The 26158-nt window shown below is 60.9% G+C and overlaps 1 protein-coding gene and 1 long non-coding RNA gene across 3 annotated transcripts; both read left to right on the plus strand.

Annotated features, from left to right (window-relative positions):
• Window positions 1-2131: 2131 nt before the first annotated feature.
• Window positions 2132-26111, plus strand: LDB1 (LIM domain binding 1). Of its 2 annotated transcripts, none has more exons than XM_057420985.1 (11): window positions 2132-2262; window positions 20978-21080; window positions 21646-21690; window positions 21896-21971; window positions 22309-22411; window positions 22616-22788; window positions 23012-23134; window positions 23304-23387; window positions 23626-23749; window positions 24051-24199; window positions 24557-26111. In XM_057420985.1, the coding sequence occupies exons 1-11, from the start codon at window positions 2238-2240 to the stop codon at window positions 24785-24787; spliced, it is 1236 nt and encodes a 411-aa protein (XP_057276968.1). In that variant the 5' UTR covers window positions 2132-2237; the 3' UTR covers window positions 24788-26111. The 2 variants fall into 2 exon arrangements, with proteins under 2 accessions (XP_057276968.1, XP_057276969.1); XM_057420986.1 differs by having other exon boundaries at window positions 24051-24193.
• LOC130605480 (uncharacterized) lies at window positions 8099-18815 on the plus strand. Its single transcript, XR_008973713.1, has 2 exons — window positions 8099-10488; window positions 18628-18815. It is a non-coding gene; the product is annotated as an uncharacterized LOC130605480 (long non-coding RNA).
• Window positions 26112-26158: the final 47 nt, after the last annotated feature.

Below are 26158 nucleotides of genomic sequence, written 5' to 3' on the forward strand. Positions count from 1 at the left end.
ATGGCAAGGGGGTGGAAACAGACAAGCTTTAAGGTCCCTTCCAACACAAAGCATTTTGTGATTCTATGACACAGCTGCAGTCTGTGCCAGCTCCTCCAGGAGGGGCAGGGGGTGCTGGTGTTCCCAGCTCTTGGCCTGTCTCTGCTCTGGGACCCTTTGCTGAGAGTCCCTTTGGGTGCTGTCACCTCCTGCAACTTTTCCTTTGGCTCCTAGACAGCAAGATCATCTCCTGGGGTGCAGGGATGTGCTCACAGCAGCACAACAGCAGCTCAGATATGCACGTAGGAACTTGCCAGTGCAGGATTTGCCTGGGGGACCTAATTACCAGTCCCTGGGGGCATGGACCTCTCCAGGCCAGATTCCCTTGGGGATCCGCAGGATAGAGCTGCTTTGTTTAGCCTTGCATGCCTGGTCACTGAGCATGGGCACGTCTGACACAGCTCATCCTGCTGCTCTCCTTCATTCCACCCCTGCCACAAGGGACTTTCATCTGCAATTGTGCGTCCCACGTCACCTCCTGCCTCACAGGGTCTGTTCCTCCCTAGCAGCAAACAGGCTTTCACCCAGGGGAGCTGCTCCCCATCTCCTTTAACAAGCCCCTGGCACCTACCAAGCTTCTCACTGGAACCTCTGCCTGGCCAAAGCTCTGGCTGAGCAGCAGCCAGGCAGGTGGGTCCTGCTCCAGGGCTGTGGACCCGCATGTGAGAGCACCTGCTGAGTCCTGCATGTGAGTTAGTAAAGAGGGGTCTGAGCACACCCCTGGATGCTGGGCACAGGAGGTTGAGTTGGTCATAACAACAGGCTCCTTGGGCCAACGCTTGCCACTGGCAGTGCAGAGGAAGCAGGGAAGCTTGGAAAGCGCTTCGGGCTCTATCTGCACCCCAGGAGTGTTGCCTCTCTGAAAAGTAATTCTGAGCTCAGCATGTCTAAAGCAAGGAACAAGTCACTTTGGTAAAACCTATGACCCAGCATTTGGGGTCCTGCTGACAGGGATGCGGAGTGATGTTGCCCTCAGAACTTCCTTTCCTCCTCCTGCTCCAAACTGTCCTCTCCTTCCATGTCCTCTCCCTGGAGCACATCTAGGGTGTGCAGTGACCTGCCTAATTGCTCCATGCCTGCGTGTGGCAGGACCCTGCGGCACTGTGAGGCCTGTCCTTCACAGAGCTTGCTGTAAGCCCTGCACATGGGATCACATCTGTACATGGCATCCCTGGGGTGTAAGCAGAAAGAAAACTACATGTACCTCTCCACTGCAGCTGGACTCACAGTGGGGGTGCTCTCCCGGCCCAGGGGCAGCACCAGACACTCCTATTGGTTTACAAGGCAAAACAAACAACAGGCAGAAAGAAAAATGCGCAAGTTGCATCCCAGCTCTGCAGATCCCCTCCCTGCACGGGTGTTGATTGTATCCCTGGCGAGGCAGACCTATGAATAGACCATCCTGATGCTGCACCTAAGGCACACAGCTTGCTCCAGGCTAATGGGAACAGCCTGCAAAGGAGAGCTCTAACCCGTGTGATGCTTAAAGGACACTCAGTGAAGAGGAATGTGAGTCCCACCCGGGCAGGAGCAGATGGGCTGGTTCAGCAGGGAGAAGGGGCCCAGACTCCCCAGGCAGTCTGTTCTGCCAGGACACTGCTCCCACCGTGGGGCTGGGGCTGCATCTTGGCAAGGGTGCAGAGGGACAGCACCCACCTCCACAGATGGGTCTGCTGGGGCCACACCAGGCTCTGCTCCGGCTGCAGGCTTGCAGAGTCCTGCAGAGCTGCATGGGGCTCCTCTTGAGAGTGGTGGTGCTCATGGGGCAGATGGTGCTGCTTCTGCCCTGGCATCTCTCTGGCCCTCGTCCTGGGAAGGTGGAAGGATATAGTGATATTGCTCCGTGGCACCGGGTGCAGCGCAGACGCCAGCAACCCCTGCCATCTGCACACAGCAAACACCAGCCATTGACCTCCCCAGCTGTGCCACACATCCTGCAAACCCTCCTTCCAGCCTCTCGCGCATGCGCAGAGGCGCGCCCGCCCGCCCGCCGCCGGCGCAGCCGCCCCCGCTCCCGCTCCGCCGCCGCGGCCCCCGCCCCGCCCGCCCCCGCTGCCGCCGGTCCGCGGCGCGCCCGCCCCTGGCCGTGCCCGCGGCCGCGCGGGGTTGCCCGCCGGAACCCGCGGCGCGCCGCTCATGCGAGACCCCCGCGGCCCGGGCAGCGCGCAGCGACCCCCGGCCGGGCCAGGCATGTGAAGATGTCAGTGGGCTGTGCATGCCCTGGTGAGTGCCGCGCGGCGGGGACTGCCGGGGGCTGCCGGGGGCTGGGGGCCCGTTATGGGGCGGGAGCCGCGGTGGTGTTGGGGTCTGGCTGTGGGGCTTGGGGCACCGTGGCGTTGGTGTTGGTATTTGGTTATGGAGCTGGGTCTCCGAAGAACGGGACTGGAGTCCAGCTATGGGGCTGGGGTCCCCCCTGCGTTAATGCTGGTGTTTGGCTGTGGGGCCGGGTCCCCGAGGCACAGCTACTGGGAGCTGGCTGTGGGGCAGGAAACAACTCGGCGCGGGTGCTGGAGTTCGGGGCTGGGGTCCAGCTGTATATCAGGGGTCAGCGAGGTGTGGGGGCTGAGGTCCTGGCACTGTAGTGTAGCCACTGGGTGCAGCCACAGGGATGTGGTGCCCATGGTATGGCTGCTCTGGTCTAGCTGGAAGGGCTGAAATCTGCAGGGTGCTGGGGTCTGGCTGCAGGGCTGGTACTCCACCGCATGGGTCCTGGAGTCCCCTTAGTGTGGATGCTGAGCTCTGCTCATGGAGCTGGGACCCAACAGCATGTGTGCTGGTGCCCCACACTACGGGTGCCAGTAGTAACCCCAGGGCCGGGACCCTGCAGGCAGGGTGCTGCGGGGACACTGGGCAGGTGTGCAGTTAGCAATGTGGGGGGTAACCGTGTAACCTTAGACCCCCATGGCCAGGGCAATAGCTCTGTGGGGTGCCCCTCTCCCCACGTGGGTATGGGGCACAGGGTCCTTGGAGGGGCTTGGGCATGCTGCTGGTAGGTGTGGGTGCCCCCCTCATGGCTATGCTGGGGTGTCTCCACTACCCTGGCCCCCATGGGCTGGCAGGGCTGCTGGGGTACCCTGGAGGTGTGACGAGTTGGTGAGGTCTCAGCACTGGTCAAGGGTACTGCCGTAGGGATGCTCACCCTGGGGCAGGTTTGGGGATGCTGTGCTGGCTGCATCGCCTGCTGCTGTGTGCAGGATGTTGCTGGGGGCAAGTCAGGGCAGGGGTACCGCACGGCTGCTGGAGCCTTCTCCAGCACCAGCTCCCAGTGGAAGGCCCCAGGGAAGGGGCTCTGCTCTCCCTGGGCAGTCAGCACTTGGGGTCCCTCCAGGGGAACAGCAGGGACGCCTCTCATCCCAGCTCCTTTGACAGTGTTCCAGTGCCTGGTGATCCTGAGAGCCTCCTGCCAGGCTGGGACCCTCATGCTGGGGGGGCAGCGGGATGCAGTGACAGTACATGGTCCCTGTGCACCCCCCAGCGCTGCCTCCACCGAGGGGTTTGCAGCTACACCCTGGTGCGGGCAAGGGGTGCCCCTGCGCGGCGGCCCCCCCTCCCGTGCGCTGCCTGCGCCTCTTCGCCGTGTTTCCATGAAGGCAGGCGGCCCCTTCCCCCATCCTCCTCCTCCATCTCCCACTGGAAGCTGCCAGAGCGCTGCTTCCTCAAGCAGAAAGTCACGTGAACCTCCCTGCGAGCCAGGCCGAGCAGCCACAGCACCCGCACGGCAGGCACCCCGCACCCCGGGGCTGGGACCCCCTTCCCGGCACCCCCAGCCTTGGCGTCCCCCCCTGGGCAGAGATGAAGCCAGAGTGGCTGCGTCTAACGGCAGAGCCCTTCGCATCCCCCGGGAGCTGGCCCCGTGCCACCGGGAATGTCATCGCCATGTTGGTGGGCGCAAAGAGGGGGGGTCCTCCCTCCACGCAGTGACAGGGAGGGAGCCGAGGGGTGACCCCGCCGCTGGGAGCATCCCTGTGGATGGCTTCGTGTGGTGGTGGTGTCGCATCCGTGTCCCCCGGTGCTGGAGGACACGCGGGTGCGTGTGGTGTGTGTGCACTCGCGGGTGCCCCCGCCGCTCCCCCCGCTGCCCGCCGGGGCTGGGTGGCACATCCAGAGCCTGCGCCCCCCTCCCCCTTCCCCTCCCCGGACTGTTTATCGGAATATAGAGAAAACAAGCTCTGCCGCTGGCCTCCCGCCAGCCAGAAACATTTAATGAGCCGCTGCCCAGCCTGCTCTGGGGCTGCATTAACTTGGAGGAGTTTCCTGCCTGGGAGCTGCTGCTGGGGGGGGGTTCTCAGCCGTGCCCCCTTAGAAACTGTGCCCTCCCAGGCGGGTGACACGGTCCCTGCCGTGCCAGGGATGCATCCTGCCCCACTGCGGCTCCTCTTGCACCCCTCTCAGGGATGTTTCACTGCTCCTCACCCTGCTCTGCAAGAGCTTTGGGGCAGGGAGGTGCTGCTTAGCCGGGAACCTGCTGTGGTTCTTGTGCCTGAGGGTGGTGGGGAGCTGTTGGGGTCAGTGGGGATGGGGGGGCTTTGGCCCCCACCCCAGAGATAGAGCTGTGAACAAGGAGAGCGTGGCAGGCTGGGTGGAGGAGGCACAGCAGCAGTGGTACCGGGGTGCCAGGAGCAGGGCTGGCTGCTCGGTTCAGCCCTTTGCAGTGGGCAGGCCTTGGCATCCAGACCCTGGTGGGGTCCTGGCCCCTGGGGTGCTGCTCTCCCAGCATGCACCACGCTGTCTTTTGTAATCATTTTTATTATGATCATTATTTGTCCCCCTGTAGTGTTGGTGTCGGTGAAGAGGGGGGGGAGGAGGGGAGCAGAGCCCTGTTCCCCCCCCTGCAGGGATGGTTCCTGCTTTGGCTTCATGGCAGGGAAGCGATGTTCCAGAGGTCAGCACCTTCCCTAGGCTGCCTCACAGGGAGCCTGCCTGCGCAGCCTGCGGGCAGGAGGGAGGACTTCCCGACCCACGCGTTTCAGGTCCCAGGATGGATGTGCCCGGCCAGGGGACAGCCCTTTGCCATTTCCCTCCCTTGTGCGGGGCTGGTGCTGTGCATCCCCCGCCGTCACGAGGCCGAGCTGTGCCACATGCCTCCTGTGACAGATGCACTGGGAGAGGGATGGCAGGCTCATCACTGTGGCGTGGGGGTCAGGCAGCCCCAGTGCGTGTGGGCTCTGGCTCTGAAACAGCCCCTGGGGCTGCCTGGCACCTTGGGATGCACATGGGTGTGCTGTGAGCGAGTCCCAAGGCCTCATCCTGCACGTCCATGTGCTTTTGTCCAGGCTCTCTTCGTGTTGCTCATGATGCTTGGGTAGACCGTGCCATCTACCCCACTCTCTTCTGTGCAGTAAAGTGGCTGCCCAGGAGATGCCACTTGCATCATGTTGCTTGCCTGTACCTGGCACTATCTGGCAAAGTCAGGATGGGGTTGTGGCTATGTGGTGCTTGACAAAATGTTCCTCAGGGTTTTGTGCACTGGCTTGAGGCTGAGCACATGGCAGCACTCCCTGGGGTCAGTGCGAGCTCACCCTGCTGCCAGCTCCACTTTACCCAGGGAAATGTGGATGGGTTAGTGGTGGGCTCAGCACCGGGTGCTGGTGCCGGGCTCTGATTTTACTCCAGAAATGGTATTGTCTGCTCAACACAAAGCTGCTGTGAAAGCTGCTCCCTTGAGCAGTGGGTGCATGCGAGAGAGCAGGATGACACCCCCAGGGCAAGCAGTGCTCGTAGCCAGCAATGCAGGGGCTGCACGCCCCCAGTCAGGGCAGGTACCTCCTGCCCATCCCCTGTGTGTTCAGCTCACTCCTGCCACCTCCTCCCCCCACTGTGCTGTGGGATTCCCCAGCCACATCCTTGTTGCTTGCACACACAAGGTGCGGGGCTGTGTCCCGTGCCAGGAGCGCGCTGGCAGCACGTGTGCCTATGCTCGACGGCTGCTGGTGCATCCTGGGGCAGGATGTGCCCTGTGCAGACACAGGACATGCATCTGTGCATGGCTGGCACAGCCTGTGACAGCCCTCAGCTCCGTGAAGGGTGACACAGGTCCTGTGGGGCTGCCATGTGCATGGTGTGGGTGCAGCTCTTCTTTACCTTCTGCCCTGGGGCAGCTGGGCTGGGTGCCCCCTCCCCGGGCGGTGGTGGGTTCAGGCGGGATGGGGCTGGTGACGGTTATCGGCCTGCCTGCAGGCTGAGGCTGTGGTTTCCTGCCGGTGCCAGGGGTAGGGTGCTGGGGAGCTGGCAGGGCTGCCAGGGGGTTGCTGGGCCCCTCCTGGAGCAGGGATGATGGCAGCCATCCACCCAGGACCCCTGGCCTCTGTCCTGGGGGTTCTGCTAGGCAGGGACGGGGTGGCCACAGCAGAGGTGATGTTGGCAATGTTTTGGGAGGTTTGCTGCAACGTGGGATGTCCCCCTTGGACAGGGGTGCTGGTGGGTGTCAGGAGGGACAGGGTTCCCACAGAGCTGTCAGATCAGTCCCCCCCCCATAGCTTCTTGTCCCCTTCCCTCTCAGGCAGGTCACTGATGGGGGCAAACGTTAGACCCAGGGCATAATCTCCCCTGTTGCAGGCATCAACCCCAGCCCGGCCCTGATCCCACCCTGCCCGTGCGGTGGCTGATAACTCCCTGTCCACACCCCTCTTTAGCCCCTTTCTTGGGGGGGGGGGGGGGGGGGCTGTGGGGTGTAGCTCCCTCCCCCTTTGCAGGGTCTTGCTCTGACCCTGGCTTTGCAGGATCCGCAGGCAGGTCCCAGAGGTCCCTTTGCGCCAGGGTGACAGTGCCTTTCCCCAGGATGGCCCCACAGTGTGGGGGTCACAGGCATGAGCCGGGGGGACAGGGACAGAGCCCTGCTTTCTGTGGCAGTGTCGGCCCCATCCCTGCTTCTACACACCGAGGGGCTGGTGCTGGGAGCACAGCCAGGTTTGTGGAGCCGGGCTGGGACGCAGTGGGCAAGGGCTGTGGGGTGTCAGCCCCCCGCGGCAGGGGCAGCTCTGCACCCTCCTGCTCTGCACCAGCCGTTTGTGCCACCCTCTGCTCCCCCATGCATGCTCCTCCAGCCAGGGCCGCGCACGGGGCTCCCCTCGAGGGTCGGGGCTACCCCTGCCCACCCTCCCTTCCCCTGCATGGCGCTGGGAGCAAGCTCTTGCGCTGCCTCCTCGGCAGTGGAAGGAGATGGCAGCACACCGCATGGCGTGCACGCAGCTCTGCCGGGTACGGGGCAGGCCCGGGCACCCCGACCTGCCTGCACCGACCGGCCCGGGGTGAGCCTGGGGCAGCCGCGGGCAGGGGCAGGCAGCAGCAAGGCAGCCAGGGCTCTCTGCCTGCCGGGGATGGCAGCACAGAGCTGCTGGAGGAGCCCGACGAGGGGCAGCAGTGACTGGGGTCGGGAATGGGGTGCTGCCTAGGCACGGGGGATACGAGGCTGCCAGGAATCCTTGCGGAGGGGCATTTCCCCACTGAGGCTAGGGAGACGCCGTCGTGCTCCTCCCAGCTCAGCGGCCCTTGCCAAATCCTCTGGGCAGCCGCAGCGTGCCAAGGCTCTGTGCCTGCTGCCAGGGTATGCTTCGGTCCCCCTCTAACCCCGGGCTGCCCCTGAGCTGGGTGGATGGGGCTGCATGTCCACTCCTGGTGGAAGTTGGAGCATTGTTGTTCCCTAGGCAGCCGTGTCCCTGCTTGGCCTAGCTGGTGGGGAGGAGGCGGCCTCTAACAGGAAGGACACGCATGTTAGCAACGAAAACACGGCCGCGAGAGGAAGCAGAAGTGATGCATTATTGATAGAGCTATTTGATGCTGCTATATTCGGAGAGCTGCTCTGGAGCGCTCGGCAGCACTGTGTGGGGAGTGCAGGGGGGGTGGGCTCTGTCGATGGAGACTTACCTGCACTGAGTCACCTGCATGTGGCCATGGGCCTGGGTGATGTCCCCTGCCTACTCCTGGAGGGATTCCAACACAGGAGGGCATGGTGACGTGTGGGGGATACCAGCTCTCTGCTTATCCCTGGGAGTTTGGGGGGGCAGCTCCCAGCTGCGCAGGTCTCTGTGGAGGGGATGGAGGGGGAGCAGCAGGCCAGGGACTGGGGCGCTCTGCGGGTCTGCATGTCGAGAGCTGTGCCTTAGCTTCCCTTTAAGCAGCAGTGCCTGTGCCTTGGAGAAGGTGCAGGTCTTCTCTGGGGACAGCGAGCAGATGCAGGATGCTGGGGCTGCACAGCCATGCTCCATGTCACCCCCTCCCCACCATGGGATCCCAGGCCAGGAAAGGGGCTGTAAAATGAACCATTCCTGTAACATGAGCAAATACACCTGGAGCCTCTGGAGGAGCCTTAAAACCCTGCAGCTCTGGCAGGCTGGCCCTGGGCTGCTGCCAAAGGGGCCGGGGCTCACTGCTGCGGGTGGCCATGCAGTGGCCATGCAGGGCAAGCTCTTGCAGGACAAACGTTTCAGTGTCTCAGGGACAGCACGGGAACGCTGAAGGGCATTTCCCTGGTGCTGTGCGAAAACCCCTTGATAGCAGGACCTGCCAAAGCTTGTTTTTGGACTGCGCCTTCCCCTCAGACCATGTGGCCAGCCAGGGACTGCTGTGGCCAACCCATCGTGCCAGAGCAAGGTGTGATTTGAAGGTGGACACTCTGTATGAACCCTGTGTGCTTTGGGGTCCTGCACCCTCTGTAATCTTTCTCCACCTCCTCCATTTGGAGGGGATGGTCACTTGGTTGCTGCTTGTCCAGTGCTTGGGTACTCGACTCCATCCCCTGTGCGATGCTGAAGATGAGACCCCGTAACTTTGCACCTTGGCCTGGCATCTGTCTTTTCCTGCCAGCCCCTGGGCTTTCCATGAGCCTCTGGGTGTCTGGAAGCGGTTCTGGTTTTGAAGGGTTAATCCCAGGAGCCCCCAGGATCTGCTGCCTGCCCAGCATGACTCACCGTTGAGTTTCCAGCCTCCCCCAGGCCTGTCTCCTGAGGAAAGATGGAGCTAGGAAAGATGGAGCCATACCTTCTCCAGCCAAAAAAGGGGGCCCCTCCTGGCCCAGGCCCCCCTTGATCTGGGTGTACCTAGCTTAAGGGGGAGGAGAAGCCCCTCCTTGAGAAACAGGGAAGCAAAGTATATTTCTCTTTGAAAGGTGGTAGGATTGGTGATGGGGGTGTGTGGCTGTTGTACTCTTGAAAGGGGGCTCTGGGGTGTGTGCATCGCCACAGGCTGTATCTGCATGCATGTGACGGTGCCCCACTCTTGCTGCTATTCGGACAGTTGCAGGAGGTTTGAAGTGCCAGGCCAGTCTGTGCCCCTGTGCGGGCTGTGCTGTTTGCAGAGCCAGCGGGGTTTTATTTCTATTATTTTTTATGTAAGCATGTGTCCACATCCCTGCGCTGCGCCTGCCGGGTGTCAGTGTGAGCGTGCCCTGCCTCTGCCGCCCTACTCGCATGGGATCCCTCACACTGCTCTGTGGGCACAACGAGCCCCAGCCACAGGGATCACAGAGACCTGAGCTTCCCTGACTGCCACGGTGCCCACCGGCTTCTTCCCATCTGCGTGTCCAGGGTACATCCCTCTGCTCACTTCTGCTCCTAAGTTGCTGCCAATTCCCTGGCTGAGACCTGCACTGGGTGTTGGAACAGGGCTGGGCTTTGGGGAACCCAGGCAGGCGTGAGGCCCTCGTGAGGGGGAGAGTGTGGGCTGGGATCCAGGGGATGCAGTGCCCCATCACAAAAAACCTGGGAAGCTGGAATCACCCCCTGCTCCCCCTGCAAGCACATCATGAGGAAGGGGCTCCCCCCACCACCGTTGCTGCCACACACGCTTCCCAGCTGCATCCCAGCCCTTCTGCTCTCCATCCAGCATCTATTTAATTATTAACTCAGCTATAACCATAAACAGCTGGGGCTGCTGCAGCCACGTGGACCAGTCCAGCACTGTCGTCAGAGCTGAGCAGGGACACGTGAGCAGTCCCAGAGGGCTGCTGAGCCCCGGGATAAATGGCTTGGGGCATGTTTGCTGTGGATGTGCCAGGCTGGGGACCAGTGGGGGCTTCTCACTGGTCTCCTTGACCATGGCATTGGTGCTGGTACTGGGGAAAACCACCCCTTTTTGGCGTGTTTTGCAGTAATGGCGTGGTGTTGAGCGCTGGTGGATGGCTGTGCCTCGTGTATCCTTGAGCCCTGGAGTGGGAACGGGATATGAGCGGGCTGTGTTTAATGGCCTGTCTTGACCAGGAGGGCTGCACGATGTCATAGCTGTCACTGGTGTTACAGTCGGCGTGGTTTACTGGCCTGACGATGGATGGCAGGTAGCAGCCTGCCGCATCTCACCTGCTGACATGCAGATAACAGGCTGGCAGGGTGATGGGCAGCGTATCAGGGCATTCACAGCATTCCCCATGTCCTGATCCTGCAGCGCCAGCGGTGTGGGTACCTCCAGCTACATGTACCTTTCTTGGAGCAGGGCATCACCGAGGCTTTTGGGTTTATAGTTAGTTTTTCTCTCTGTTTACCAGGGTTTTACAAAGAGCTCTGCTCTGTTTATCCATGTGCTCCTGCAAAGTGCTGCTCACTGCAAGTCAGCCTGCAAGTGGAAATCGGGCATGGTGATGTGATGGGGACCAGCATGGGAATGGAGCCTCCCTCAGTGTGAGGGACAGGAACAGGGGGATACTGCTGCAGAGCTGGTCCCAGCCAGCAGCACACCAGGTTGGGGATCAGGAGGCTGCCCCCAGTGCTCCGCAGGTGCAGGGCTTTGGGGGTGCACAGCCAGAGAACACCCCCAAAACCTCATGACTGAGGTTTTATGCACTGTTGGGGGGACAGGTGTGCTTGGTGGGACCTGACTGGTTCTGCCTGTGTTATCCCGCAGCTGCTGTTCTGGGGAGGGGATGGGGTGTGGGCCTGGTGCTGTGAGTGAGGGGTGTGGGAAGGTGCCTGTGCCCTGGAGGGTGCACACCCGGCTGGGGTGTGCCAAGAGGTGTTTGGGAGATGGGCGAGTGCATGCTGCCCGTCAGTGTGTGCAGGGAGGGATGCACCCGTGTGTGTCTGTGTGCCTGTGACAGCCTCTTGTGCTGAGCCTGGTGCTCCCACCGGGAGCTGGGGGCTGTTGAGCCTCTGGGGTGGGCCAGACTGGATTCTGGTGTGCTGTCCCTCGCCCCTGCTGCTGGGTTGGGAGTGGAGGTCTGTGCCAGGCTGATGTGCAAGAGCAGGCGATGCAAGCTTGCGAGAGGCAGGTGTGGGGCAAGGGGGGAATGGGAAAAATGGGATGGTTTTCAATGGAAATTTTCATAATGGAGTATTTTTTACAAAAAAAAAAAAAAATTGTACATTTCCCTTTTTTGTAAACACTCCTGGTTGGAAGAGGTTGGAGTTTTGTCAGGGAAGGAAACCCTTTGGGTCTGTTGGCAATGGTAAACCATCACGTTTTACACTGAACACCCCCTCCCCGATGAAACGCTTGTATTTTGTTTTTCCTCGCCAGAAACTGGGAGAAAAGGGAAACAAGTTTCACAGGGAAAAAAAATAACAAAACAAACCCTGGAAACTTCAAAGCAAACCCAAACCAAACTAGGGAAAAGGTGTATTTTTATCCAAACTTTGCCGGGGGAAGGAAACCTTTTCCGACGGGGACCGACTTCCCCGGCGGGACCCGGCTCCTGCGTCCCCCATCCCGGGGGTGCCGCTCTCCGGGGCTCCCCCCTCCGGTCCGCGGGGCCGAGGACCGGTGCGGGGGGAGCGGTCTCGGTCTCCGCCGCCGCAGCCATTGTGGTCCCGGCCGCGGCGCAGACAAAGGAAGCGCCCCCGCCCCGCCCCGCGCCCCGCCCGCCCCGCCCCCGCGGCGGCCCAGCGCCCGCCCGCCCGCCGCCCGCGCCGCACCGGACCCCCGCCCGCCGCCGCGCCGTGAGTCACCCCGCCCCCCCGCGGAAGTTTCCCGGTCCCGATCCCCCCCCCTCCCCCCCGGTGGCGGCCCCGCTCGGTGCGGAGGGGAGGGAGGGGAGGGCCGGGGTCCCGCCCGCGCCGCCCTCGCGCCTGCGAAGTTGTGCGCGGCCGCACCGCGCCGCCGCTCCCCGCACGGCCCCGGTGCGGCCCCGGAGCCCCCTGCCCGCCCGCACCGCTGCCTGCCCCGGAGCCCGCCCCTTCGCCCCCGCTCCGGCTCCATCCCTGTCCACAGCTCCTCGCTGCCTCCCCGCTCCTCTCCCCATCCCTACACAGCTCCCCCGTCCCTCTCCTCTCCCCCAGCTCCCCTGTGCATCCCTGACCTTTCCCAGCTCATCCCCTCCCCACCAGCTCCCCTGCTTGTTCCTCCCCTCCCCGCCTGTCTCCTCGCTCCATCCCCCAGCTCTCGGCTTTCAGAGAGGCATCCCCGGCCCCGCGGGGTGCTGCCGGCAGCCCCCATGCCCTGCCGTGCCCTGCTCCATCCCAGCCCGCAGCTCTCTTTGTTCTTCCCCTGGCTCCATCCCCTGCCCGAGCCCTCTGACAGCTGCCCCGCACCCTCCCGGTCCCCCCGTGGGTGCTGTCAGTGCCGGTGCCCACTTCCAGGGGCTGCCCGCTGGCCTCCCCTCACTGCCCGCTGCAACTTCATCCTTGCTTGCATCTTGGAGGGTCCCGCCAGCTTCTCGCGGATGCCTCGAAGGGAATCAGAGGTCCTGGGGGTGCAAACACAGGGTGGCCCCACAACTTCTCGCAGGAGCTGCCCACTGGGGGTGTCCGAGCCCGAGGGCTATGGGCAGAGGGACTCATCTTCCCTGGTAGACAAAGCACTGTCTGGACTCAGGGCAGCTGGAGCAGGGCCTGGGCTGGGGGTGGGTGCAGGATCCTCAGGGCTGGGAAGACTCAGTGCTGCAGCTCCAGTTTGAGAATCAGCATGCTGGGGGTACAGAGGGGTGTCTTATGCGGGGGGTGTTCCCCTGAACCCCCCCAGCACAGCATGCTGTGGCAGGCTGTCCTGATCTCTGGTGGCTGGCCTGGCTCTGACCTCCATGGGTCGCATCCTGCCCGCCTGCCTGGGATGGGCGATAAGGGCACTACGGCAGTGCCACCTGGGCTTCCTCAGCTCAGGCAGCTCTGGTCCCCTGGCTGCAGCCCGGGCTGGCAGGGGCCAGGCGCCGTGACAGGAGCCTGTGGAGCAGCTCCTGCCAAGACTGGTGCTGCAACAGGAGCCCGAACAAGAGGTGGTAGCCAGTCCCTGGGCGAGGTGTGAGCAGTAGATTCAGGAGCCATGGGGCCCAGAGTGGTGCTCCCCCCCATATCACAACCCCCCTGCTGCTTTCTTTTTACCAGGAGGGGCTAAGCCAGCTCGTGGGTGCCCAGCAGGGTGGGAGCAAACACCTCTCCCTGAGGTCTTCCCAGTCTCTTCCCCATGCTATTGATAGCACCTTGTCTTAGCACCTTAGCAGTGACTCCTCTAGTGTCCGCCAGACATCGGCTCTTGTGGCTTCTGTTTTAAGTATGGGTAAATTTTGGTGTCCTTATTCCTTCTTTAAAGCATCAGGTTTTGGAGTTTTCTCGTTGTGAGAGAATTGTGGTTTTCACTGAAGGAGAACCAAACGTGGTCTTTGCTCTCCTGATTTTGTAGAAATCCCCGGTCTGTGATCCGAGCATGCTTTAATGACTGGGGAGGGAAGCGCCGAGCAGAGCCACATGCAGGTTGTGCTGCTTGAATAAGAGGAAAGTTGTGATCCAAGGGGGGACAGGCTGGCATTGGAGGGTTTGGTGGTGCAGGTTTTTTCCCCTTGCCTGCAGCAGGTCACACCCCATGTAAAATAGGAACAGGCCAGTGAAAAGCCACAGAAGTTTGCTAGGAGCAAAGGTGCCCCAGGCTGGGGACTTGGAGCCTCTTTCCACTTCTCTTTGAAGAACAATGACATCCCCTTGTGTTGTGGGAGCAGAGGGAGCTGGAGTGGGAACGGGATGTGGGCAGGCTGTCCCCTGCCTGGCAGGGCGGCAGCAGTGCTTGTCCCAGAGTGATCTCTCCCAGCATGGCAGCCTGCCACGTACCTGCAGCTCTGCACCGGCGTGAGCTTGAGGTCAGCCTAACAAACACAGGTCCTGTGTGGTGGCAGAACACTGCAGCTCTTCTGGCCCTTTCCCTTAGAAACCTCTCGTGCTCCGAGCGACCTGGGGATGGTGTGCTCCTGCCCTTGTTTGCGCCATGTGTGTTCACGGGTTGCAGTGGTTGCTGCGCTGAGGTTTGCTGACCCACTGGTTGCTGTTTCGGGCCGACTGGTGTTACAACAGGGGATGCCCAGCAGAGAGGATTTCCCTGAGGCTGTGCTGCCATGGTGGAGATGGTTTGTACAGCACTGCTGGGGCCGGGAGCTCAAGTTGGGCTGCTCATGGCTTGGGAGCACCAGACAGGTGTGATTGTCCCTTCGCTCCCTGGGCTTTTGGCTCCATCCCACACTGGTCATCCCAAGCCCCAGAGTCAGCGGCAGCGTGTGCTGCCAGCACAGTGGCACGGTGGGTCCAGCAACCGCAAGTGTTTGCTCTGTCCTCAGTGCTGCCAGAGCCTGCCCGTCCCTTGCTCAGCCGCTCCCATATCGCCTCTTGACTCAAGTCCTATAGAGAGAGAAGTTCAGGCTGAGCGGGGGGGCAGAGGCTTGCCCCGACAGCCTGAAGAAGCAATGGATGCACTTTGCAAGCTGCAGCGAGCAGGTTCCCACCGTGCTCTCACTGTTTCTCCCATCCATGCGTGGTCTGGACCTTGGGGCAAGCGTTGCACCCCAGCGTCGAGGTTTGCCCCCGGGCACACGCCGCCCTGGTGCGGGCAGCTGAGAGGCGCCAGCTCCCACCGCATCCCTTCTTCGCAGCAGGAGTTATCCAGCATTTTTCCCCCTCGGAGCGGGCAGCTGGCTGCCTGCCAGGGCTGCGGGGCTCCACCTAGGACGCAACATGGAGCGAGACGGCTGTCAGCGGCCCCGCCGCCGTCTCCAGAGACTACGCGTCCCAGCGTGCAGCACTCGGCGCCGTCGGCAGTGGCGAGGAACGAGGTGGAGCATTGCATCCCGGGATCGTCGATCTCCATGCACCACGTGGGGGCTGACAGCCTCCGGCGGTCCGAGGCAGCGGTGCTTGGGGCCCAGGATCGAGCTGGGGATCCCCCTTTGCTGACAGAAGGACAGACCTCAGCCTCTTGCTGCCCTGCCTCAGCTCCGGCCCTCCCGGGCAGATCCTGCCCCCATGGAGGGCTGCCTCAAGCAGCAGTCCCACAGCACTGTGTGGTTTTGCTCCACCATGTGCATGGCAGGCGAGGAGCCGGGAGCAGGAGCAGAGATGCTGGTTGCAGGCTCTGCAGGGCCATCGCAGTGGTTGGCCATGGCTGTGAGATTTCCCTTCCTGCTGCAGAGCCTAAAGAAGCTTTGAAGATGAAAATCCTAGTTTGTCAGGAGGGTTGTTTTCATGGGATGCTAAAAAGGGTGGGTTTTTTCCATCCCCAGGGTTCCCACACCATGTCGTTTATTGCTGATGCTGCCCCAGTGTGTGCTGTGGGAGGGTTCGAGACTGATCACTGCAGGAGCCCTGCAGGGGCCCAAGGTGCAGGGGTCTGAGTGAGAGGGAAAGTGGCCAAACTGTGAAAGGTGCATTCCTGAGGCTGAAACCGGCACTGTTTGATTATGGATCGTCTTTGAGGCGGCGAGCTGAAAGAGGTAATTAGGGACAGTGGGATATTTCCCCGAGAGTCGCAGGAAATGACTGCTTCGTGGTAAGTTGATAGTAGTGGAGCTGAAACTGGGTTATCTGTGGGATTGCATCTGGGGCTTGCAGCCTTGGACGTGATTCAATTTTCAGTCTGTTTTGCAATTGGCAGGGCGTGCTCTTCTCCCGTTTTCCCTCCTGGAGAAATCCCCATCCACGTGTCTGAATCATTGGAGGGCTGAAACAGGAAAGGGGAGACTCCTGCCATCCCTGGGGTTACCACAGGGCAGTGGGGGGGTCCCCAGGGGACCCCACTGAATACCCAGCTCCACAGGGGCCCTTCCTTAGAGACCCTGGGCTCCAGCACACCAGAGGCTGTGGGGCTGCTCTGAGCCTCGACCCAGAAATCCATATCCCAGACCACGCTCTCCTCATCTGGTGCTTTTTGGATAGTGTAGCGTTGATCACTGATGTTCACCATAATGTGCAGTTCCGTAGTGCAACCTGGAGCTGGGACGCGCATCCCTCCCTGCTGCCCTGCGCTCAGGGGACACCATGCACGGCCACGTGGTGCAGGCAGGGAGGCAGCTTGCGGTCAGGATAAGCTCTGTGGCTGGCTCAGATGCGTGGCTTGAGAAGAGTGAGAGGGTAATCCCTGCATGCAGCAGGGTGGGTGGTGCTGCAGGTTTTGCCTCCATGCAGATCAGGAATAAGTGGTGTGCTGGCTCAGTTCGGTCTCTGAATGCCACTGGGTCCATGGCATCATCCCATGGTCTCTTCCAGGAGCAGTGTCTCTTATTCCCTGGAAATCCTGGTGTCCTGCAAGCTTCTGCTGGGTCAGTTCTGCGTTTTCAAAGCAAATGGGGTTGCTGCAAGTTGAGATTGTCACTGATGATGGCTTGTGCCATGCCTCAGTATGTGCTGCCTGGGTTCCTGGGTTCCAGTTTAACAACGACATTGAGCTTTGTGACTGGCCTCTCTCCAACCCTTCCTGAAGCAGAGGAGAAAGAAGACATGAAGGCAGCTTTGTGGGGCAGACCACGGACTGCTCCATGTGCTTCTGCCTGCTCCATTGCTCTGGATGCTTCTCTGTGTTTGCCCCACAGCCCTGCCAGATTCCTGGGCAGCAGGCACCATCCCTGGGCAAAGCCACATGAATCGAGAGACACTGCCCTGCACCCGGCGGCAGCCCTACCAGCGGGGCTGGGCTGGGAAGATGGATTTCTTGCAGCTATCAGGGCTTCCACACCCCGTCGAGGCAGCCCTGCAAAACAATGCCGCTATTTACACTTTAAAGCCTCGTTAGGCAGCCAGGAAGCAGGCACGGTGCATGCCGGGAAGCATCCACAGCCTCTAGCGAAGGCTGGCCTCTCTTCTTCGCCTCCTTTGGGCTGCTGGGAGGAGCAGGATGCTCCCGGCTGAGCCACAACCCTGCGGCCTCTTTCAAGCCTCGCTTCTTCATTTATCTTTATCATATTTAGGTTTTTTTTTAGCCTCTGTAGCCCCTGCCTCGTTGCTGAGTGTTGCTGCTAGCACGGGGTGCTGGCTGCCGGGCCAGGGATCAGTCCTGCTTGGAATGGGGAGCACAGATTCCTGCTGGCAGCCACAGGTATAGGGGTGGGATGCGAGCACTCATTCCTATGCTTTTGTCCTCAGCAGCTCCTTGCTGGTGAGGCAGAGCGAGTGGAGTGCGGTCCTGCCTGCATTCCCCTCTGTTCTCCTTGCCAGGCACGGGAAGGCTCTGTGTGTCCCCTGCCTGGGCAGGCAGCTCCACTCGCAATGCCTGGTCTCTTCTGCCTGTGGTGGCTCTGCAGGGTGCCCACAGTGCTCTTGACTCCTAACCAGCTCTGGGGGCTTGGTTAGGGTTTTAACTGTTCCTGCTCCAGCGAACCCACTGGGCAGTGCACCGGGAGAGCTTCCTGCAGGGAAGCAGAGGGGAAGGCAGGTAGAGGGCTGGGCAGTGCCGGGCTGTACATGAGTCATGGGCAGAGCGCTGCTTTCCCTTCCCATGCACCCACCTACACAGCGCTGCTTCCTTGCTCCGGTTCTCCTGGCAGCCCTGTGCAGTGCTGATCAGCTCCATCCTGCCCCCAACCGGGGACCTGGCCTCAGAGGATGCTTAGCTGGGGCATCCCTCTGTGGGGTTCCCTTCTCCGGTCTCCCTGCTGAGGAGGAGCCATGGGGCCAGCCACAGGCACTGTGCTGTCTGCCCGGGCCTGTCTGGGCTGGTAGCTTACCAGCTGCAGCGTCAGCCTCATTTTTTGCCTTGCCGACCATGCACGTGTTTTTGTGGAGCTGGGTGAGCGCCTGGGGATGGGCAAGGGAAGCCGCTCCCATCAGCTTGGGGTCTACAGGGGCATCGCGCACCCAGATGCCAAGCAGCATCCCTGCTTGCACTGAGCCTGCCTGGATCCTGCCTGGATCTTCTGTGCTTGAAGTAGGAGGCATTAGGGGCATGGGGGACATCAGCTGGGCCAAGCACTGGGCTTGGCTGGGAAAGGGCCGCATCTTTGGGTCTGGATCATGGCACCTGATGGGATGGGGTTTGCAGGGAGCTAGGGAGCCTGAAGGGGAGAGGAGGTGATGGAGGGATCTCACAGACCAGGCAGCGTGACCCTTGTGTGGGTGGAAGTTGGTGTTGATGCTGCTATATATTAACTGTGTTATTTCGTGTAGTGTGTGTGGTGTGTGTACAGTGAGCGTAGGATCGGGGCAGCCTGTATCAATCCTAAGGCTATTGTTAGCCTTACTTAAAACCACTGAATCCTGTACCATATTTTGTGCTGTGTTAAAAATAATACTTGATCAGTATGCCGCTGTTGCTGAGGTCACATAACAGGCTCCTCTCCACTCCTCTAGATCCTGAGATAGGTCACTCAGCGAAGCCCCAGAAGCAGGTTGTGTCCATATTAACCTGCTTGGGAAGGTCCAGGATGGAAATGGATGCTTGGGCTGGAGCAGTGGGCTGGCTCACCTACTGTCCCACCTCCAGGAGCATGGGGCTAGGGAACAGCATGAGAAGCAGAACAGATGGAGAGTGATGTGTGCCCTGTGTCTCACCAACTTATGAGACCTTCCTGCACTCCAAGAAGCAAGAGGGACTGAGGACAGCAGGAAACTGTGAGGGCTTTTTCCTTCCATCTCTCACTGGTGAATAAAAACAAAGCATTGAAGAGCGAGCCCTGCTGGGTCTGAGTTTTTTCTGCCCCCTCAGAAGACATGGTGACCAGAAAATGGGCAGTGCAGCTCCTTCTCCAGCCACTGCTCTCTCTGCCTACAGAATCAGTTAATTTCCAACAGAAGACACATGCTTTTGGGAGGTTTGCTATGAATCAAGCATGCTTTGACATCGTGTTGTTCAACAGCAGCACAGAGGAGATGGCAGTGCTGTGCTTCTAGTGCAGTCCCAGTTGAGCTGTCATTTCCGTTGGGCACAAGTTGACAGGGGTAAAGCAGAAAGCACAAATTCCCTTACACCAGCGCCGAGCTCCCTGTTAAAGAAATGTTTATCTGTGAGAACATTGGGTAAGAGCAAGGGGCTGGCGTTGTTAGCAGCTAAATGAGAAATGGTGCCATGCCCCACTTTTCCTCGCTGCGGGCGGGCAGGAGCGAGGAGCAGGAGCAGTGAGCCCCCAGGGACTGGTGTGTCCTGGTGGGGAAAGGCTGGGTTTGGCTGCTGCAGGGAAACACAGTGAGAAGGCACCAGGGTCCCAGGAAGACAAGGATCAAGGAGTGAAATTAATATTTCCTCTGTTGCAAGTTGGATTTAATGCTGAGGAGGTGACTCCCTCTATTTTTGACTGGCTCTTACTTGCCTGTGATTGCTGTGGCTGCAGGCTTGGGATGACAAGTGGCTCAGCAGTGTTGATGGTGATGCCTTGGTCATTTGGGCTCCTGTGTTAGTTAACAGACTGCACCAAGCTGGACATCTTAGGTCCCAGAGCTGCTGGCACTGCTTTCCTTAACCCTGATAGTCTTTGCTCCTCTTCTTCATCCATTGCGGCCAGGTGGTTGCTCCAGTCTTGTCCTTGTGCTCTTCCCTGCAGCTTGGCTGTGTGGTGATGTGCAGTTGGGCAGCAGTGCCTCCTGGATGCTTCTCTCCACCAGTGGGCTTGCTTTCTGCAGCGCTGGCAGCCTGTGGGTGTTGAGAATTGCCTAGCCCAAGGCTCCGGGCACAAGGGCAGCTGATGGGGATCCCTCCTTGTCCCTATCCAGCACCCTGGCGCAGCCGACTTCGTGCCCTGCGCCTGCAGCGCAGCATGGGCAGACGTGCCTGTGCGCGGCAGTGCCGGCTGAGCCGGTGGAGCTGGAGCTGCCTGGCCTGCCGCCCACCGCTGCACCCCATCCAGGTCAGCCCGTCTGCCCGGCTGTGCCGGGGGGGAGCTGCGTGCCTCGGCAGCGCCCGCCACAGCGTGCCGGGTCCTGCCAGCCGCGGGGTGTGCCGGGGCTACCGTAGGGAGGGGTGATGCAGCCGCCGCTCCCCAAAACCTGCCCTGGCAGCAGGAGGGGGCTGCTGAGCATGGGAGCCCCTCGGGAGTCTGGATGGGGCCGGCCATGCAGGGGTATCCCATAGGAATCCTTGTCTCCCACTGGCAGGCCAGGGGTCCCCAGGTTTCTGTCAGAGATGGGTGCTGGCTTGCACATGTTGTGTGCCCAATCGCACCCCATGGTCCTCCGTGGGTTCCTTGTTCTTTGCCCCAGTGCTGGGGGGCACAACGAGTGTTTGGGGTGATTTGCTCAGAGCTGATGTGTGGTAGGATCTCTGAGTCCTCCCGGAGCCGGGCAGCCGCTGCCTGCCTGAGCGAGCGGCAGATGGTGGCTGCCTGGGGACCAGCCATCCGTCCCTCCGGGTGATTATTCACCCGTCACCATGACGATGGAAAGGTCAGCAAAAAGATCCCGTGTGATTCCAGGGTCGGGTCGGTGGGATTAGGAGCAGCATGGGAGGGGGGGCTGGGGGAGGATAGAAGGATAGGGCCCAGCCAGTGTCTTCATTCCCCTTACCTTGTCAGGGGCTGTCTTGCTCTGGCACCATCCCCAAAGCCAGGCCGGCTAAGAACTGGCAAACTGGGCACCAGTGGAAGATCCCTGGGATGGTGCTGGACCCCTCTGGCTGCTGATCCGGAGAGCTCAGTCCTGATCCTGTGGGTCCAATCCTGCATGGGCAAGACCTGGACCTGTGTGTAGGGTGAAGGGGCTGGGCTGGCATCAGGGGGGAGCAGAGGCGGGGTGGGGCTGTACTGATGGAGGCTTGGCTGGTCCTGCATCCTTCCTCCTCCTCGCAGCAGGGTGTCTCCTCACAGGGTGCCCGCAGTTGACCTGTGTCCCCTCTTTCTCCCCAGGCTGTTCCTCTAAGTCGTTCAAGCTGTACTCGCCAAAGGAGCCCCCGAACGGCAACGCCTTCCCCCCTTTCCACCCGGGCACCATGCTGGATCGAGATGTGGGGTGAGCCGGGGCCTGGGGAGGGGTCTGCGGTCTGCACCCTAGGGTGTCTCTCAGCATACAGAGAGTGCAGTGCACAAACTGAGGTAGCACAAGGGGAGAGGGGATTGGAGCAGGTGCAGGTGGGAATGAGGGGAGAAGTGGTGATATTTGGGGTGAAGAGAGCCTCCAGGTCCCTGAGCTCTGTGGGACCAAGCCCCTCGTCAGGCCAAGCCCCTGACATGATGCAGGACAGGAGCATTCTCAGCTCCTGCCAAAACAGCCCCTTCTCCAATCTCCGTCCTGCCTGGCACCATCCCCAGCTGCAGAGGAGCTGGGCATGTCCCTAGAGAGCCACAGGTCTCATACTAGGAGCGGAGGAATACCAGCCAGAGCCCAGTTTCAGGAGTGCAGGTCACCCTATGGGGCTGTCTGATGTCAGCAGCCAGGCTACAGCCTGTACCATGTGTGGGGTCTTGCCTCCAGTGAGCCCAATGCCTGCTGCTATAGGCAGGGAAGGGGGAGCTGTGGTGGGCAAGGAGGGAGTTTCCCCCCAGCACTGACCTGCCTGCATCTCTTTCCTCCCCAGTCCTACTCCCATGTACCCACCGACGTACCTGGAGCCTGGAATCGGGTAAGCACAGAGGGCTGGCAGGGACCCTGCTAGCAGGGGAGCTTGTGCCCATGGTGGGGGTGCCTTAGAGGGCCAGCACTCTGCTGGCTGGGGTTTGGGAGGGGATGCTCTGACTGCCCAGCCCTGGAGGGGCTCCACCATGTGCTCAGGACCCTTCCCCACTCTGTGGCTGCCTCCCCCCCTGACTGCTCTGCTCTCCGGGCAGGAGGCACACGCCGTACGGGAACCAGACTGACTACAGGATATTTGAGCTCAACAAGCGGCTGCAGAACTGGACAGAGGTGAGGAGCTGGGCAATGAGGGGTGGGAGCCAGGGTGGGAGCATGCTCCCGGCTGTGTGTTTTGGGGATGGGGTCCTGTCTGCTGCCTGCCCTCACAAGCTTCCTTGGCTCTAGCAGAAATCCCCTTGGCAGTGGGGTCCTGTCCTGCTGTGCACGTCCCCAAGTGCCTTGTCCCTCACTTGGCTGTGGGACAGGCCTCATCATGCCCATATCCATCAGCCAGGAATGCAGCCTTCCAGGGGCTGAGCATGTGGCTGCTGTGCTAGGCATCCAGAAGGTCTCTGTTGGTCTGTCTGCTTCTCCTCCCCATAACCTAGCATCTATCTGCCATCCCCAGGAATGTGACAATCTGTGGTGGGATGCCTTTACCACGGAGTTCTTTGAGGATGACGCCATGTTAACAATCACTTTCTGCTTGGAGGATGGACCAAAGAGATACAGTGAGTACCAGACTGAGTCCTCCTTCCCCAGGGCATTATTGCAGGAGACACGGTAGTTGTGCTGCACAGGGGGATGTGGGCAGGGTGTTAGAGCTCAGCTGCCTTCAGCCAACAGGTATGGGGGATGCTTTACACCCACAGCCCCAAGGCACATCTGTGTGATCCAGATTTACTGACCATAGTTTCCTCCTTCTCCCACTCCAGCGATTGGCCGGACTCTGATTCCCCGTTACTTCCGCAGCATCTTTGAAGGGGGGGCCACAGAGCTCTACTACGTGCTCAAGCACCCCAAGGAGTCCTTCCACAACAACTTCGTCTCGCTGGACTGTGACCAGTGCACCATGGTCACGCAGCACGGCAAGCCCATGTTCACCCAGGTACTGGCTGTGCCCATGGATTCTCCTGCCCCTCGTGGCTTGGTCCAGTGTGCCCTCGTGGTGGCCACAGTCCTGTGTGTGCTCCTGGTTTTGGCTTGCATCAGGTCTTGTGGCAGGTGGGGACAAGCCACCGGGAGGGTGTCCCCAGTGTGCAGTGGGTTCCCAGGGGATGTGGGCTGGGGGAAGTGGGAGCAGCCTGTGCCTGACCCTGCGCCCTGCCCAGGTGTGTGTGGAGGGGCGGCTCTACCTAGAGTTCATGTTCGACGACATGATGAGGATAAAGACGTGGCATTTCAGCATCCGCCAGCATCGAGAGCTCATCCCTCGCAGCATCCTTGCCATGCATGTGAGTACCACTCCGGAGCTCCCCTGGGGCACGAGTGATATGGGGCTGCTGTCCTCTTCATGCAGCGCAGGCTGGGGGACCTCAGCCCTGACCCCCATCACAGGCAGGGGCATAAAAGGGCCATCCCCAGTCCAGATGCAGCTGAGTCGTCTGTATCTCTCACTCCTAGGCACAGGACCCCCAGATGCTGGACCAGTTATCCAAGAACATCACGCGCTGTGGGCTCTCAAACTCCACACTCAACTACCTCCGAGTAAGTGCGCATGAAAAGGGAGGGATGCAGGCCTCCTCCTGGTCTGGGGTGGACCTAGGGAGGCCTCCTCTTGTGCTCCAAGGTGCCCGATGCCTGGCTGCCCTGGGGTGTGGGGGGGCAAGGGGGCAGGCTCTCCAGGAGGGATCATGAAGATGGGCTGCAGAGAGCTGTGGGTCAGTGGGTCTGCTGGGGCCTGGAGCATCGTGATCTAACCCTCTTGTCTGTCTGCTCCCTGCAGCTCTGTGTAATCCTAGAACCAATGCAGGAGCTCATGTCACGGCACAAGACCTACAGCCTCAGTCCCCGGGACTGCCTCAAGACTTGCCTCTTCCAGAAGTGGCAGCGGATGGTCGCTCCGCCTGGTGAGTCTCACACTGCCTGCCCTGCTGCCCGCGGGTCTCCAGGGCTGTCTGATCAGGCCCTGTCCTGGGCACAGGCTTTTCCCAGTCCCAGAGCCCGTCCCTGGCCTCGTCTTGTGAGGCTGGGGGCAGTGGGTCAGGCGGCCTGCTGCCCCTCCTGTCCCCATGCTGGGGGGACGGTGAAGCTACAGTGGGGAGGAGGGTGGTGGTGATGCTGCCCTGGGAGGCATGTCATTGTGGACAAGGGGCTGGAGGGCACTGACTCCTTCCCATTGGGACTGACCATGTCTCCCTCTTCCACCAGCGGAGCCAGCACGGCAGCAGCCAAGCAAGCGCCGGAAAAGGAAGATGTCGGGGGGCAGCACCATGAGCTCCGGTGGGGGAAACACCAACAACAGCAACAGCAAGAAGAAGAGCCCAGCCAGCACCTTTGCCCTGTCCAGTCAGGTACCTGTAAGCATCCCGTTTCCATTCTCTCTTCCTCCCCCGGGGTGGAGGGGAGGGCTCCCTGCCCCAGTCCATGGGGATGTCTAGGGCCAGACCCCTGGGAACTGCCTGAACAAGCATCCCCCCAGTTCTCTCTGGGTGGTGGGGAGAAGAAGGTGTCCCAGCTGCCTTCCCTGAGCTGCTTCGCTCCCCTACAGCGGGGTGAGGATGTGCTGCCCCATGCAGTGCCCAAGCCTCGGGTCCTACGATGGAGATGAGGAGGTGGCCTCATGGCTGGGGAAAGAGACTACGGTGTTTGGGGGGGGTCTGGCGGCCCGGGCTCCCCCCACCTCGATTATGTTTCGGGACCGTCTCCCCTTTCAGGATGTGATGGTGGTAGGCGAGCCCACGCTGATGGGGGGGGAGTTTGGGGACGAGGACGAGAGGCTCATCACCCGACTGGAGAACACACAGTTTGACGCCGCTAACGGCATCGACGACGAGGACAGCTTCAACAACTCGCCGGCGCTGGGGGCCAACAGCCCCTGGAACAGCAAACCGCCCTCCAGCCAGGAGAGCAAGTCAGAGAACCCCACGTCGCAGGCGTCGCAGTAACGGCCCCCCCGCCGCCCCGTGGACTCAGTCCCAACCGATCTACCTGTACATTTGCAACGGAGAGTAACTGGGAAGCGGCGAGGTACTGGGGGCAGATCGGCGGGTGCACGGCCAGGCGAGCAGCCCCCAGCCCTCTGCCCCCGCCGCCTCCCCGCTCCCCCCACGCCTGCCTCCCCGCCGGACCCCAGTGCAGGGGTGGGTTTCCGGGGCTGTAGCTGCGTTATTCCCTCTTCTCCCTCTTCCTCCCTGCTTCTTCCCTGGAGAGCTTCTCATCCCTGCCCCCCGATGTGCCCAGCCCCTGCCCGCTGGAATTAGGAGGGAGGTGTCGGCAGCAGCTGGCATGACCGGGAAGCCGGCAGTGTGCTGAGGCAGTGTATTGGGGTCTGGCACAGCCCAGACACCCTCCTCTTCCTCTTTCCCCCCTGGGTCCTATGGCTGGGTTTTGCTGGGCAGCCGCCTGCAGCGGGGTTGCGCATCCCTAGCCCAACGTGGGGCTGATGGAGGGTGTCCAGTGACGGAAAGCCTTCCCTGTGCCGCCAGCTCTGCCACGGAGCCTCCTCCATCTGGGGTCGGATCCTGCTGCACTGGGGTGGTGTTGAGGATAAGGGCCTGTCGCAATCCCTGCTTTCCTGCACCCTCCCCTTCCCCTCGCTCCCAGGGGCAAGAGCGCAACAGGGTCAGGGGGGACTCTGTATAGAAGAAGTGTGTGGTGGGGGGGCTTGATGGAGCTGGATGGGGTCACAGAGGACCCACACCTCTGCTGTCACTCCCTGCCCCTGTGTCCCCTCTGCCCTGCGTGAGTCTGCCCGGGGCCCCTTTGCAGCCCCTGGTACCTCCTTCTTTTGTCTTTTTTTAAGAAAAAGAAAAAAATAATATTATTAAAATTGTAAGTTTAAAAAAAGGAAAAAAAAAAAATGGGAAAAGCCCCCCCCTCTCCCAGCCCTTTCTCCGGTTCCCCCCTCCCTGCCATGAGCCCTCCCACCCTGTCCTGACTTTTGTACAGGCTTCTTCTCTTGGGAGTCTCGTTTTATATCCAGTTCGGAGAGCTTCAAACCAAGGAGAGACTTTGCAGACTTCCTTTCTAAATCCCTCCAGGGGCCGGGGGGGGGCAGCCCCCCCCGCTCCCCCTCCTCAATGTAAATCTTGTGTGCTGTTGTCCCCGCTCCCCCCCCTCGGGTTCGTGTACCTCGTGCTTGTACATTTCCGCGCTGTAGACAGTGTGTACGATACTGTTCTTTCAATGTGTTATCACTAGAGCAGGTGCCTCCATCGATGTTAGGGGAAACGATGAGAAAAATAATAATAATTTTGGGGGTTTTTTTTTGGTTTAAAAAAAAAAAAAAAAGGAAAAAAAAAAAAATCCCTTCCAAG

This window comes from Pezoporus wallicus, unplaced genomic scaffold (genome assembly GCF_028554395.1).
Source record: "Pezoporus wallicus isolate ANWC-B61680 ecotype Strahan unplaced genomic scaffold, APGP_CSIRO_Pwel_v1 contig_3365, whole genome shotgun sequence".
NCBI classification, from domain to species: Eukaryota; Metazoa; Chordata; class Aves; order Psittaciformes; family Psittacidae; genus Pezoporus; species Pezoporus wallicus.